At 39.9% G+C, this 14726-nt stretch overlaps 1 protein-coding gene and 1 long non-coding RNA gene across 30 annotated transcripts in view; one reads left to right on the plus strand and one right to left on the minus strand.

Moving 5' to 3' along the window:
* Window positions 1–14726, minus strand: part of LOC147758842 (uncharacterized) — a 47561-nt gene that overhangs the window by 11737 nt on the left and 21098 nt on the right. The gene's annotated exons all lie outside the window — the stretch shown is intronic.
* LOC111243136 (uncharacterized) lies at window positions 760–4832 on the plus strand. 29 transcript variants are annotated; one of them, XM_086976652.1, is made up of 5 exons: window positions 760–1405; window positions 2387–2497; window positions 3746–3874; window positions 4013–4071; window positions 4604–4832. In XM_086976652.1, the coding sequence occupies exons 2-5, from the start codon at window positions 2402–2404 to the stop codon at window positions 4644–4646; spliced, it is 327 nt and encodes a 108-aa protein (XP_086832778.1). In that variant the 5' UTR covers window positions 760–1405; window positions 2387–2401; the 3' UTR covers window positions 4647–4832. The 29 variants fall into 29 exon arrangements, 28 of the variants coding, with proteins under 28 accessions (XP_086832778.1, XP_086832785.1, XP_086832779.1 ...); XM_086976659.1 differs by having other exon boundaries at window positions 1381–1405; window positions 2387–2588; window positions 4013–4096; XM_086976653.1 differs by lacking the exon at window positions 760–1405 and adding an exon at window positions 1446–1531.

Genomic DNA, 14726 nt, shown 5'->3' on the forward strand with positions numbered 1-14726 from the left:
TTCTCAAACGTTTTCAAGTTCTATCCAACGCAAGAAGCAGCTATGCATACAAGTATACGTATTCCGCTAACCTGTGGATGGTAAAAACCTGGAGTGGAATTTTTAATCACAAAATAGAAAGGTATGCGCGGACATGTAGAACATAACTTTATAGCCTATAGGGTTTCCATGCAAGGAAGTCTGAGTCGATTTTTGCTTATTTTGAGCCATATATAGGAAGCAGTGATGAATGTACCTTTTAGCTGTAAAAGATATCTAGTCTTTGGCACAACTTCGTTATAGAGGCGATCACAGATATGTGCTTAACTTAACAACAGAAAACAATATGAGAAATAATGATACGACAAATTTTCCTTCTATCTCGAAGCTAGGTGTGTCGTTTTGTTCCTTTGTATTGTGACCAATAAATATAGAATCATAGATTGCTTACTTTCGATTGCATTGGCCTATAACATTATTAATTATGCGAGTTAACCATATTACGTTTTTATCCAATCGAGATACGGCTCATCATAGGACCCATATGTGTTGTTTTTTTTTTTTTTTTTTTTTTTTTTATCAAGATGCCTCCTGGCCCGTATAGGTGCTTAATAATCTTATCAGCTATATTGAATATGCTTCACTTGCCCTATTATTAACGATACTTTAGCAGAAAACGCATTGTCTAGGGTCGCCGCTTCCATTGACGAAGTGAACTGCATAGTGGCCTACAATAGTCTTGTGCGCTTTCTAAGGGATCATATCGTATAATTGGTGGAAAGGGCATAACAGTGATTTCAGCGTTTAGGTAACCAGAGGCTAAGCGATTACCTGCGGCCCGAAGCACTTAATGGTGAATAAGTTGCTGGCGTCCGCCAAACGTGCTTGCTATCGGGAGAGTATCGCAAGAAATGCCAAAGAGCGATGGTTGCAACATTACTACTTCTACCTGTGAATAATTTCGTATTTTGTCATTCAGGTCGTCTAAATTTTACGACGATGCTTCATTATGGTGCAGCACCCTGCATCTTCTGATGCTTCTGCCGAGAGCCCACTGCATGAATGAATGACGAGGTGGCTGGACGCTACAACCGGACAGAGCAGTTTGCCTCCTTACCCCCCTGTCCCAGAGGTTCAAATAACCCGCCGTCAATTTTTTATGGCCCACTTTCTTTTTACGGCTCCTTCTTTGTGCTCTTTCAATAAGATTAATTTTCTTAATTAGGATTGGTGCTTTACGGAGTAACTCATGTACAAATCTTAATACATCTCAGTAGCAGTGATTTGCTTTTCTATGCAAGCTGCAATATTATGACCTTCTTAATATTCATTTTTTTGTCCTGTAATCTAGAAAAAAGCAAGCAATTCTAACTATCGTTTCGCATAAGGGCTGCGTGCTTATAGGTGTTTATTATACGTTGCAGAGGTAAAAGTCTGACTAGGCAGAAAGAACTTCAACAGAAACAGAGCGCAGTATAAACAAACAAAACTCTGTTATTATTAAACAAACAGACGAAACAGTGTGTATATAAACAGATGCACCTATGATAAGGTCGGTGATCACAGTGCTATAGCGATACTGGTGTGCAGCGTGTGATGATTAAACGAGATTTTATCAACAAGATCTTCAGTGGCAGCTTTGTGTGTTTGTACTAATGTCTAAACAGATGATATATATGAAACGCTTCCATTGGTATCGGTTTGCTTACTTAATTATTCTCTGTACTTTAGCAATGCGGTATGACATCAACTGGCGTGAGATTTATGGCTAAGTATCCGAGCATCAACATCTCTTGCAAACGATAGTTAACCGAATTACGACCTACTGATGGGTCAAGGTTTTGCAAGATGATTGTTTAAAAACTAAGTAGTACGCTGATCTGACGCTATAATCCTGTATTGCGTATTTGTCGTATTATATGATATTGCGGTACGTAGAATCACACATTTTAATCGAACGACAACAGGGAACTGCTAAATAGGAATACTTCACGGTCTTAGTCTTGCCGTCTTCACTAAACCCATAAGATTAGAAGATGGCCAGATTAACACTGTAAATTATGCATAAATTGCAAATGACAAGGAACAAAACAGGATAGCACACGACGAATAAAAAGAGTCCAACATAAAAAATCATCGGAAATTAATTCCCAAATCCTTGATAAAATATATATTCAGAAAAAGCCCTCTTCAGATAGCTTATCTTCAAAGGCTGTCATCTGCGTACCTTTGCATCCCTGTCTATTCGGTACTTTTCTGCCTTATTGTAATAAAGTGTTGATAGGTCAGTGAAGACGAGTTCATCTTAATTACAGTTCGAGCCCCGTGCATTGTTCCAGCAAAAGCTATTCGTCAAGTTATATCTTGAGAAAATATTTTGTCCCATTCTTGTTTGATACGGATACAGGAATGGCATAGGTCCATGACAGCTTGGCTGAGGGCCGCAGGACATTTGCAGACAGGATGGAGCCTGATGGAAACCCGCCGGAAGTGCCTTGAAGGGATTTCCGCTACTGAGGTGACTAGGGCGACAGGACTCGCAGACTCAAGCGAAATAATATAGTTGCAGAGCAAAGGGATGCTTCACAGACGCTAATCAGTTTTGAAATGTATGTACACATTCGCGATTGACTCCTGCAAAAGGATACCTCAATAGCCCTCACTTTAGATACTCCTGAAAAATATACTAGGCAGGTGAGCCTTATTCCCAATATTACGCCAATGAAATGCAATGACTAAAACTCGATTCGGTTCGAACGATGATGTAGCCGAATATAATTATTTGGAAGTGTAGCCTAAATGGAACAGTTTGAATTGAAGCCCTTTTTAAATTGCAGTAATCCCGTAAATTTCAATCAGCTCCCTTTATACTGACTCGTGAAGCAACAGTTCAAGTCAATTTCATCTTTTATTGTCTAATTGGTCGTTTTTTCTTTTCAATGTTTGTCGCAAGTATCGTTTGCTCAGAAACTTTGCCTGACAGACGACCTTGTAATTGAAATTCAGAGCCTATTTGAACAATTGTTTCATCATGTTATAGTTCTAGGCGAAATGTGCACACCTTCTATTGGCTAGTTTAAAAGCAAACAATGACCTCTTTCAAGTCGTCCAAAACATTCATATATAGAGTTATTCCTTTTCGAAGACTGAATTTGAAGATTTGTACTACTATTGATTATTTTGACCTCATTTCTTCTTGTTGTTATTATTATTCGGGCGATTACAGTTCTCGCTAACTTCAGTTGACTTTTAGTGTCCTGGAAAATCATTGGTCACTGTTCTTTCTCCTGACTCTAACTTATTTCTGTTTTGCTATGAGTTTCTCTTTTCTAAGCTTTGCTCACTTTTATACGTCTGTTACTCTTTTGCGTATCTCGTAAATTCACTGAATTCTAAAAATCAGCCGACACTTCTAGAATCAACGCTCAAATCGATGTCATGATGAAGGTATAACGTTTATCGGAAATCAATCGAGAAAAATGATCGTTTAACGCGTATCATCTTCCCAATTTAGGCTCTTGTTGTTTTTTGCATAATGTTTTTAGCGTTTTATGAAAAACACTTTGACTGCTATAGCATCGGCTTTGTCCATCCGCTACACTCTGTAATGTGCAGATAGCTCAACTAGAATCTACGTGCCACCCATCCGCTTGAGAACAAATCTATAGCGAAGATAGTACACTAGATCTAACTGCCAACAGCCCAACAAAGAACGAAGCTGGCGACTAATAACTGTGTGTGTATCGGTTGTTCCCGCTGAACACAGCACCGATGTTCCGCGCAAAGGCAGCACAAGTGCCAGCCAAGAAAGTCGACATCGAGGCTTACATGGCTTCACTCGGTACTAGCCCCGCTAACTCGACCCCCGAAGATGCTCAATGTGCTTCTGTCAAAGGTTCGTAACCGTGCACCAACGTAAAAAAAACGTGCAGACATCCCAATACTCTTTTACTTTATACTAGTACACTCCTTAGGCCTATCTTGTTCCTGATTTTCCCCAGTATTTTTTATTTTCTGAACGGCTTCTCCGTAGAAGGTGAAAAGGAACAAATGCCTCAGAACTGGAGATCGAGCGTCTCATCGGACCGAAACGTAAGGGCATTGCCTTGTGCAAAATGTGAGCAGAATAGGTAAGTTTCTTGAAAAATTAACACTGGAAAACACAAATACATGTTAAACAACACGTTTATGGGGCTCTTCGAACGTATATGCGTTTAGACGTACAGATGTATGTACATATAAATACGTAAGACATTCGGTTCGTTACAGTTTAGCTTAATATCCAATCGATAGTACTTAGCCTTAAGAATAATATATGCATAATTACACTAAAAGCTTAATTATTAAAAAAGCTTTTCCATCTATCTGAGACACTGTCTTGTTACGTGTTAAACTAAATCTTCACGTTTTAGGTTGGCTGAACCACTGAATGGAGCTATTTGCTGCATTCGAGTTTACGTTAAGCCATTCTTTTTTCCTACGTTCATAGAACAACACTAGTCGGAAAAAGCGTCAGTATTGACATATTCTAAATTTTGCCTCGATGAGCCTTCAGCTGAAAGCTCATTTTGGCCTAAGTTGCAGCAACCCTTATTAATCACACTATATATATATCTTTTTTTAGCAGGTCACGTGTTACAGTACAGACCTATGAAACCGACGCCTGAGAACTATTACCGCAAAGGAACGTGCCAGTTGATAGCAGTCAGCTTCAACTTTATTTTTCATTCGTCGTGAGATACGCATCGCAGTAGTCAGAGTATGAAACGATTGGCCTTTTTTATATTGTCCTTTGCTAGGCGAAAATACAAAAAAAAACTTCGCGACTGCAGGAAATAAATCATGTTTTTGCAGCGATTTCGTCTTTATTAGAGTTAGGAGTTGTTTTTACAAAACCCGAAAAAGTTTTATACAAATAACCCAACATTATTATTGCAATAGTACAAACGCAATGACTTAAAAGTCTTTCACTAGTATTTCAGGCAGAGGATTTTCGTTCGAAGTTGGATTTTTTTACATGATTCCAACCAATCACGTTAACTTTTACTCGCGCAAATGTTGATAAATTAAACGATTAAACGAACCCTTCATTGACGTGTACATGTGTCTTTATGATGGCAGCCAACTGATTTTTTTTTTCGGAGGCACTATGATGGTGTGATTAAAGCGAAGCCTTTGGCTAGTACTCTTTTTGCCAGGTCAAAAACTGTCCTAAGCGATTCTAAGGATATAAAACTAGTTCGCCCTTATTAGCCATCACTTTGATATTGTAAAGGTTTCATTCATTGTTTGCTATATAATTCGTTCACCTTTGACTATCCGATAAGTAACAAATAAGCAGCACCCAGACGTCCGTCTTCGACGGCAATGTTGAGACTTTGCACAGCATGGTATTAATACCTGTTCTCACGTAATAATGTCATATTACCGTAAGCCTATTTATATTACATACGTTCATGAAATACACATTTCGTGCCTGTAAGTCTGAATAACTATAGTTTTCAAACGGTATTATAAAATCCTGGATCAGTTTAAATCGTTCTATATGCTAGTATTCATTACTAGCACTGTCCACATTATAAAATATATCCATACCTTTCTGAATTTTTTACACAGATTACTAAAGACAGATGTGGCGAACCATGCATCAATTCTATATCCGCAGCAGGATTTTTTTTGATGGTGACTTCTTAATCATTTATTTACAATCGAAGTGCCCAAAAGAGGTCGCCGGCGGTAAAGATCGAAGACCGACAATCACTGGGCCCTGTGGATGGGAAGTTCGCGCACGCTGCTGGTTCAGCTGACTTGCAAAGGTCATGCTCCTCGGAGGTTTGTACATTTCAAGCCTGAGACATCCCACATCGTCGAACATTTTCTCCTGTTTGCTACTTGCTGCCCTCTTGAGCGACCTGCGGTATGGCAGGCAGGCGCGGAGAAGGAAGGGGGGAGGAACGAGGGCAGGCCAGTCTACCGATTTACAGACTGCATCCGGTCGCCGAGCCCTCGTTGCTGTCGCAACCGGCACAGCTCCCTTAGTAATGTCCTCTCCCGTCATATTTCCCAACAGAGCTAGGTACCATTCATAGTGACCACCACTCCTACGAGCATTACCGAGCATTACCATCGCCACAGCTACGACAGTCAGGGGGTGTTCGCTCGTTCATTGGAACGTAAGTGCGTGTATGTGCGTGCGTGTGCGTGCGTAAATTATAGACAAGGTGCATGAAGTCGAAGAGTCGAGGAATCGATTTGAGCTAGAAAAAAATACTCTAAGAAAGAGGAACAGGAAAACGAAGAATATAAAGCATAGCATAGGACGGAAGTGTTTTAAAATTCAGTCTTACGGCTGGCTGGCTGGCTGCCTGGCAGACGTCAAGTGTTGCGTGGAAGACACCTTTCGGTACCGCCTAGCGCTAAGTAAAGTTTGCCCTGACAAAAATACCAGGCAAGGAAGAGAGGCTGGACAAAAAGAAAAATAAATATACCTGTCTGGCACATATAGTTTTGGATATTGACATGTTGCTAGCATAATAGCTATGAGCCCAATGACGATCGCAGACGTTCGAATTCCGACCGGAACAAAACGAACTATTCGTTAGTTTTCGGTATCGAGCCTTCGACCTCTAGTAGTACCCAATATTTTCCCCTAGATAAAACGGATCGCCAATTCCGCCCACCATAATTCTACTACGCTGATTTTATTATAACTATCAGAAAACGAATCATTCATAGAGTTCATGAATAAAGCAGTCACTTTGTAGGTCGCACGCACCAGTTCAAATTGTAGGCACTTATTCAATGTTCATATGTATCTATAATGTTGCGTTTCGATAAAATCTACCAGCATGAAATCCTGCAGAAATATAATAGCTCTTCACGTTCTAGATCTTGGCGCATATTTTATAGTTATTCGAACGTTATAACGGCTAATAAGCGGATCCATATGGAGAATCTCTAATGAAACAGCTTACGAGAAGCCATGTGACGACCTTTCATAAATTCGATCGTCCCACTGAAGGTTTCTTGCAGCGACGAAGTGAGGCTCGTTTAAAGACGTTTGATGAAAGTTATATTAGATTTCTTGCAAGGGCCGTCGTTTGCCAATCCAATTTCCATTAAGCGGGCTTAAGATGGCGGCGAAAATGTGACGACTTACAAGAGAGGTCTAAACAAAACTGACGAGCAGAAGATACGGATAAGAATACAGATGTTTCAGTTAGGTTTTACCTAACGATAAACGAACCGATTATCTATCAGGTATCACTATAATTCAGGATAAGCTGTATTATATCATGAGACATGTAGGTAAATTCTTGCATCTGATGAGGGAGACAAGATAAATAGCAGTTAAACACATATTAGAAGAAACATATATATATGTTTCTTTATATATAAAGTTGTTGGCGATATCTATAGAAAAATAAACGTCTCAACGGTATGTTCCAGATATGCTAAAAGTGTCATGTCTGACGATCATGTTTATTTAATGGTAACTCCTTTCACCTTGATAACAGCTTCAATTGAAAACCTGAATGGATCACAGGTTCGTTTGAAGTGTTCCCTTTGCCGTCCTCTTAGCCCCTTTCTTATATAACGAGTAAGTGAGTCCACATTGTGATGTCGGACTCTCGACTTGTAGAACTTTCTCTCGATTATGCTTCGTGGATGGTAAACCAACGGGTTTCAGTCTTGGCTATATGGCAGCTTGTTAGGTTGAACCCAGAATTCGTTCATTCTCCCAACCAGCCCATGTTACACTGATTGGTAAGTATGTACCGGGGCATCATCTTAATGGAAGACGTATGACCTTCTGATAGATAGTTTATGTAAAAGATGTAGACAAATCTTTGTGGTGGTATTTTCAGCTTCCTAATATGACCTTTGCTGCATTGTACACGACACAGAACATGAACGTCGATTGAAGATTTGATTCATCCACAAAAGGTTTTATCGAATTCTCTGGATCGTGAACAATCCCGCGATCATTTCTTGTGATTGATTTTTGTATCCCATCGAATAAAGACCTTCTTGTTTGAAAAGAAACGAGAACAACCTGCCATTTTCCTTGCAAGAATATTGAGAAACGAGCGACACCATGTGGGCATCAAGTTTTGATTGACCTCAGAAAACGTCTGTCTGACCCTCTCGTGTACCTAGCCTCCTCGTCGACAATCGATAACATGGTAACTTTACTCGTATGATATATATTCGTTAACGGTGTTAACAAAATGGAAAAGTCATTAGAACTGTGTCTTTAGATAGCGTTGATCGACTATCGAGTACGTACAATTTTTTGTCTATCGTATATTTTCTATCGAGTTGTAAGCTAGAATTTGCTACTTCTGCAGCCACAAACGTATCTCAGATGTTGCACATTGCTAATCTGGGCTAATCGAAGAAGCTTATTATGTCTGTAGACGCCTTATGCGTTAAGAGATTGGGTAACAGCTGATTTTAACTCTGTTTCCAATGGCGAAGCACTGTTTCCACCATAGCTGCAAGTTAGCTTATATTATTCTTGGAACTATTTCATATCTAATAGTATTGGTTTCGGATGAATACATTCATGGAATTGTAACCGACCGATCGAAAAAAGGCCAGAATTCAAGCCAATCACTCTATACGTAGGTATATAGCGATCTACACACTGTAGAATACCATGTTGCAACCTATTCGCAATATGCATCGATATCATTCAGCATCTCGCCGTGGAGTTCTTCACGAATGAACGCTCGGCAAGTGAATGCGTTCAGGCGTAATCTTTCCTTAAGGTATTACCATCGCTCCAAGTATAGGACCACGCATGGATGAGATCATCTATTTAACGATACGTATATACGAAAATCCCATAGTTGCTAAGAGTGTTGTAGAATATTAATGTAGCATGAAAATGACTACGATCAAAATAATATAAATAGTAATCTTTTTTTTTAAATTTCTACTGCTTTTGTTAGTTAACCGAACCGAAAGTTAAACAGATGTTTCTGGTGGTTTTGGTCACACAAACGCATACTCAGAGGCTAAATTAAAAGGAACACGACAAACAACATAAAATCATACCCTTCATTAAATGTTTACTCAACTTTAGAACTACTTTTTAGATGATGGCAAATTATATAGCACGTCATTGGCTCATTTTTGAAGGTACACTCAAAAATCTTTGAAAGACCTGTTTCTATTACCTCCAGTACTTAGCCGAACTTTAAAATGTGACCACTGCCACAATAAGGCCTAGATCCATGCCGCGTAGCGGCATTCCCAACTGACTGTTTGTAAAGTTGACCAATATTGTGCGTTTATTCCTTCAGATTCAATGGGTGCTTTATAGGGAACTTTAATAGGCCATTCATCGGACCAACGTTAAACTTACTGCTAGGGAAACCCTTCACAAAGTGGAGATCTTTTTGACGTCATGTTTCTCTCGTAGCCAGAAAAGTAATTTCAAGTTAAAGCATCATGAAACAGCTATATCGGCTGGTTGAAGAAACTGATCTTACGTAAATTTATTAGAGTTTTTCGGTGAAGTAGACACACCATATAAACTGATCAGGTGTTTCATGATTTAATAAAATTTGCCCTTCTCGGCAGAATTATACTACTATAGGGTTTTTGATTCTTACCTATGAGGAATTCGCATACTGTCTTTACATTACGTCGCTGCGGCCCGCGAAGTTTGTCATGCGGAGTACTACTAACGGACATATCTCCGAGGGAAAAGGAAAACACGTTTTAAGAATATCGTACGAGGCACGGCATTTAAACTGACTTAAACTTTGGCGGGCTGTGTGTCTTAGCGAGCATGCGTTCATCCGATATGCTTGGTACTTGACGAAGGTCAGAAATTTCTAGAACAAAGCAGCTTCACCCTGGTAGAAAACTGTGCGTCGTTTCGGAAATCTAATCCAAGATCAGCTAATATCTTATCTAACAATGATATATTATAACAACGATAGTACAAACTTCCTTTTCTATCTAAGATCGGCTAGCATATAGAAGTTACTATGAAAGAAGTTATTTGCGGATTTCGTTGAAATATCTGTTTTTGTTTGGACATAGTCCTAGAAACGACTTTAAAAAACACTACTTTGAAAAGAATTCGATGCCCAATCTTGTAAATGGCTGTCCTGAAGATGACAAGATGCTTTCGCAATTTTCCTTGGGTAGTACTGTTGAGCTTCTAGAGTTAAGTGATATAAGATTATGTATGTAATATATACACTTTATACATACTACTTTCGTTAAAATCATTGACTGTTGACCCTTAATCGTACTGTCACATTTTACGATGAGTCATTTTGCTAAAGAATCGTGTATCTTCAAATGGCATACAGATAAATGCCTAAATTGTAGATGCATCAGAGACAATTATCAAATTATTGTGTCCGTTCTCGGTTTTAGTCGCAATTTTATTCATAAGCAGAGTATGACATAATCTTACAGCCAGTCGTGGGTGCCAGCAGAAATATTGCACCCGCCAAAATTCAACGGTCAAAATTAAGTACCATTTGAGGAAAAACTTAATATTTGACTGAGTTGCTGCTAGTTCAAAAGCGCCTCATGCGCGGTTTTCATGTCATAGTAGTAAGAGTACAACACCAGGCTTCACAATCGATAGTGCATTTTTTACGCAGTTCTAAGAGTTTCGTTAACGGTCCTGTAAAGTGGCTGTAGTCTGTGAGACCAATAGGCGAAAGAACTAGCAAGTTTTTTGTGTATCGGGTAACCTCTGGAAAACCTAACAGTCGTCATTTTCTAGAATCAAGCATTTGGTTTTAACTTAAAGTGCCTTAGTGTTTTGGGAAAAAGTATTGTCGTCATCCGTCCTAAGAGATGGGTCAAATAAAATGACCCATGATCGAATTGCTTACAATGGAAGCAAGTCCATAGAGTTTGTGGCTAAATAAAAAGCAAAAAAGTCACTGTGACCAGCTGTTCCGCCTTGCTGTCCCAACAGCAACGAAAATTCAGGTCTGTTATTGTACAGTCGCTACTCTGGCTGACATCGAAAATCTAATGCAATTCAAATTTCACTTCGATGTACAAAGTTGCTGGCTTATCAGCTCAGAATCATGCGTCAGGTTCATTTCTTGTTAAGGTTAGAATGTGAGTCCTAAACGTTCATTTTCACACTCTTCTTCTCGAGCGTATTTCAGTGAATGCGGTACTGTGCCCTAATATTTTTCATATCATCGAAATCGAACCCCTTAGACTCCCTGAGCGTCAGGCCTTTGAACCTCAATTGCACACTGTATCAATAATATTTCAACCCATGTTTTGCTCATAGTTAAAGTTTTGTGGGTAACTTTGTCCTTAAATGTATTGCTATGATAGTTTTCAGTGCTCTTGACTGTTTTCAACTTTCTCGCTAAATTACTCTTCTATAAAGACCAAGTAAAATAGGCTTGCCGTACAGAACAATCTAAACTGCATCGTTTTATAACTCAGCGGCCATGAAGTATGAAGACGCGCCTTGCTCAAATGTTGTGTTAATCTAAATACTGAAATAATAAAACTAGCTTCAGAACAAGGTAATACATAATATAGACACACAGCATTATTTACACATGTATGTGATCATTTTCTATTTCCACGCAAATTTTGTACCATTTGTGTGGCGAAGCAGCTTCGCCCGGTCTCAACCTTAATCAGAAACGTGGCGTACTAAACTCTGCATCGAGTGTATTATTTACATATTTTGCCCTATTTGATCTGTCCGCTTTGTCAATTGTTAAGGTTACACTTAGCTATTTTTATTCTGACATAACAGCCGAACGAACCCCTTTAGCCGAAACCTGGCAGAAAGAAAAATGGTGATTTGAAGAGTGACGAGATAAACGATAATAAAGGATATGATGGAGAGACCTACTGATGTGTCATTGAACCACCCTAGGGCGGCATTTGTCAGTGCCTTTATGTAACGAACGTAAAGCTTGCGTTCATATCTTTCTGGCCCTCAACCCCCTCTTAATTTACGTCTCGCATCCATGTATGCAACTCACTGTACGTTTCAGCGTTTTTCTTGATGCTAATTAATTATCTGTTTTTACTTGGTAATTAATTGCCGTTCTCGTGCGAAGGGGTATGGTTAGGGGGCTGTATAGTTGACAGAGGCCAGGTTACCGCGCTGCCGTCTTTCTCATTGGTGGGAATATTATCCTGTGCAGTCGATAAGTAGCAGAATGCATGTCCCTCTTTTTCTCGGCCAATCCATATGCACTCTCCAGTACCGCTTATTGGTTGGCTAGCATAAAATGCGTGCGACTGGATGTGCTGCTGCCACTATTTCCGTTGCCACTCAGCCGAGGCCATTCGGGCATCGGAAGAAAGGTTCGCATGCCAGGTTGTGCTATTCTTTGTGAGCGAAAGCGGGTCGCGGAAGGGAGAGGTTAGCAGAACTTGGGTTAAATGAAGCCGACACGTAACGGTGACGGGGAAGGTAAACGGGACGGCTATAGACAAGCAGCGGCTACCCATTACTAGCTCGCGTTATTCGCATTCTAACCCCCTGGATAGTTTCATTTGCATACTATAGATCGGCACTGGCTGTTATTGCTTGCATACAGGCGAGCAATCCAGGAAGACCAACAAGACATAGGCCAGTGTTCGGTTATTGAGTTCCTTCTCAGCAGAGCTTCAACAGCACCAGGGGAATTTTTCTCCGTCGGTCCGATGGGCCAAAAGAAAACCGACAGGTGGCAGGGAGTCTGCGAGGCCTCGACTGCTGTCGTTCCTGCGACTACGGATGCTTCTACCAGTACTGTTGCGACCACTACTTTTCCTGGGGGACAGCACGAGATCCAGCTAATAGAGAAGAAAACCTTCAGATAAATTACCCACCCACTAAAGGTTGGGGTATATGAGCAACGGAAACGCCTGGGATACTGTTGAACATCTGCAGGACGACTGAAGATCATGACGAGGCCGAGAACTGTGGAAGCAAAGAATATTGGGTGCTTGTCCGTACGGTCCCCCTTCTAAATTTCTTGTGCTCTATGCAATGGGCCAATGCCTTGTTCCTACCTATGCTGCCCCTACCACATACAGAGGGGGCATCGACCGCGTCTGCTCTAAAAGGCCACTGTGTTGGAACTAAACCCATATAGATAGAACAAACATACCCCGGATAGAACAAACATGGCAGAAAAATTTTTGAAAGATATTCTTAAAATATGTTTGACGCATAACTGGTAGTTAGCGATCTGACTGGAGAAAGATGGTCTCCATATCAGGGCACGCGTCAAAAATAATTTTTTTAAAACGCAGGACATTTGCTAACTTGAGCATTTAAGCTCTAAACTATTAGTTCCCTTTAAAGATATTATATTATAGATTCCAATAAACGCCCTAGGTGAGCTTAAGCGAAAAACTAATAATAAATTATTTATTAATAATAAAAAAAGAATAAAATTATTAATTAATTAATAAGAAGATAAAATGCAGTTTTTTTCAGTCAGTTTAAGTGTTCGAAATGTATGAAGTGTTTTACCTCTAACACTATCGTATTGATGGACACGATTTGTGTAATTTTGCCCAAATGTGTATCTGTATTAATAAATTCAATTCAGGTTAACCGATAGATAAAGGGGAAATTTATTGCAGAGGAATAAAATCGGCTGTTTTACTTCTAATATCAGCTGGGGCACACGCAGCAATTCAACACTGCTAGCCGCCACCGTAAAACGAATACCACTAGGTTATATTGTTATTATTATTATTTATTCCTTTCAGACTAATAACCTTTCCTAATTCTTTGCTATGAGTCTCCCCTTTAAGGCGGTGAAAGCGACGATGATCAACAATAATTAATACTGTAGTACTTGTCGGAAAAGACCATCAGACGGCGCTGTGTGCCAATGCGTATTTCCAGCATCGAAAACGCATTTAGTGGGTGCGTTTTGTGGCCCTATATCATTTGCCTGTCTGGTTCCTTTCGTAATAATGTCGATCGACTCAAAGCCGTTATATTCCAAGATAGCACCGTATACGATTTGTCGAATCGACTGCTAGGTAGAAGAGAACGAAGAAGGATGCAAATGCCTGATGATAAATGGACGCCTATTTCGATGGAGGGACTAAACGCGGGTCGTGGCACTCCTTCGAGGAGGCGTACTCAAACGTATGTATCTTGAACGACTAACCGTTCCGAACGTCTGATCGCTAGGCCGCAAAGGTTTGAAAGTGGACAGCAACCGCAAAGCAAATGATTCTTACTTTCGCCTTCGTGGAATTGTTATCCACGCCTTGGCCATAGTGACTAGCGGTTAGAACAGGTCAGTCCCGCTATGCCCATGTTGTACAATGAATAGGGATGGAAAAAAGAAGCATACACCTACAAAAATCTTACTGAAAACATAAAAACGGAAAGGAGGTTCTTAAAGCTTTTTTTTGTACGGTAAACAAAGGCTAATCGTGCTTTGAAAGACGTCGAACCTAAAGGTGCTAGTTATTGTGGTTATAATCTGGTGACGGTCATCTGAGAAAACTTTTTTCTTTTAGGATAACACACGATGAATCCGCCTCTTAGCGCAGGTAATGTTCGATCCTTATTTGATAACATATTAGCGGTGTAGCTTTGTGTATTTGTACACTTACTAAATATACGTTTGCTCACTGACAGTCCTTATGATCTACTGAGATTTTGAGATATTTTCGCAACAGGCGCGGTTTTTCGTAATCGTGCAGGCGAATTTACGATTCTGGTTTTTTTTTAGTGAAACACAAGAACTGTCCATAAGACCTTAGTG

The sequence above is a fragment of the Varroa destructor genome, unplaced genomic scaffold (genome assembly GCF_002443255.2).
Source record: "Varroa destructor unplaced genomic scaffold, Vdes_3.0 BEIS01000001.1, whole genome shotgun sequence".
In the NCBI taxonomy this organism is placed as follows: Eukaryota; Metazoa; Arthropoda; class Arachnida; order Mesostigmata; family Varroidae; genus Varroa; species Varroa destructor.

What these genes read in the sequence shown, in the direction of transcription:
- LOC111243136 (XM_022788247.2), top strand. Translation starts at nt 1,576, where the DNA reads ATGATTAAACGAGATTTTATCAACAAGATCTTCAGTGGCAGCTTT. An exon ending in AAGGGATTTCCGCTACTGAG is followed by an intron (nt 2,498 to 3,745) that starts GTGACTAGGGCG and finishes CGCTGAACACAG; the next exon opens with CACCGATGTTCCGCGCAAAG. An exon ending in GCGTCTCATCGGACCGAAAC is followed by an intron (nt 4,072 to 4,603) that starts GTAAGGGCATTG and finishes ATCTTTTTTTAG; the next exon opens with CAGGTCACGTGTTACAGTAC.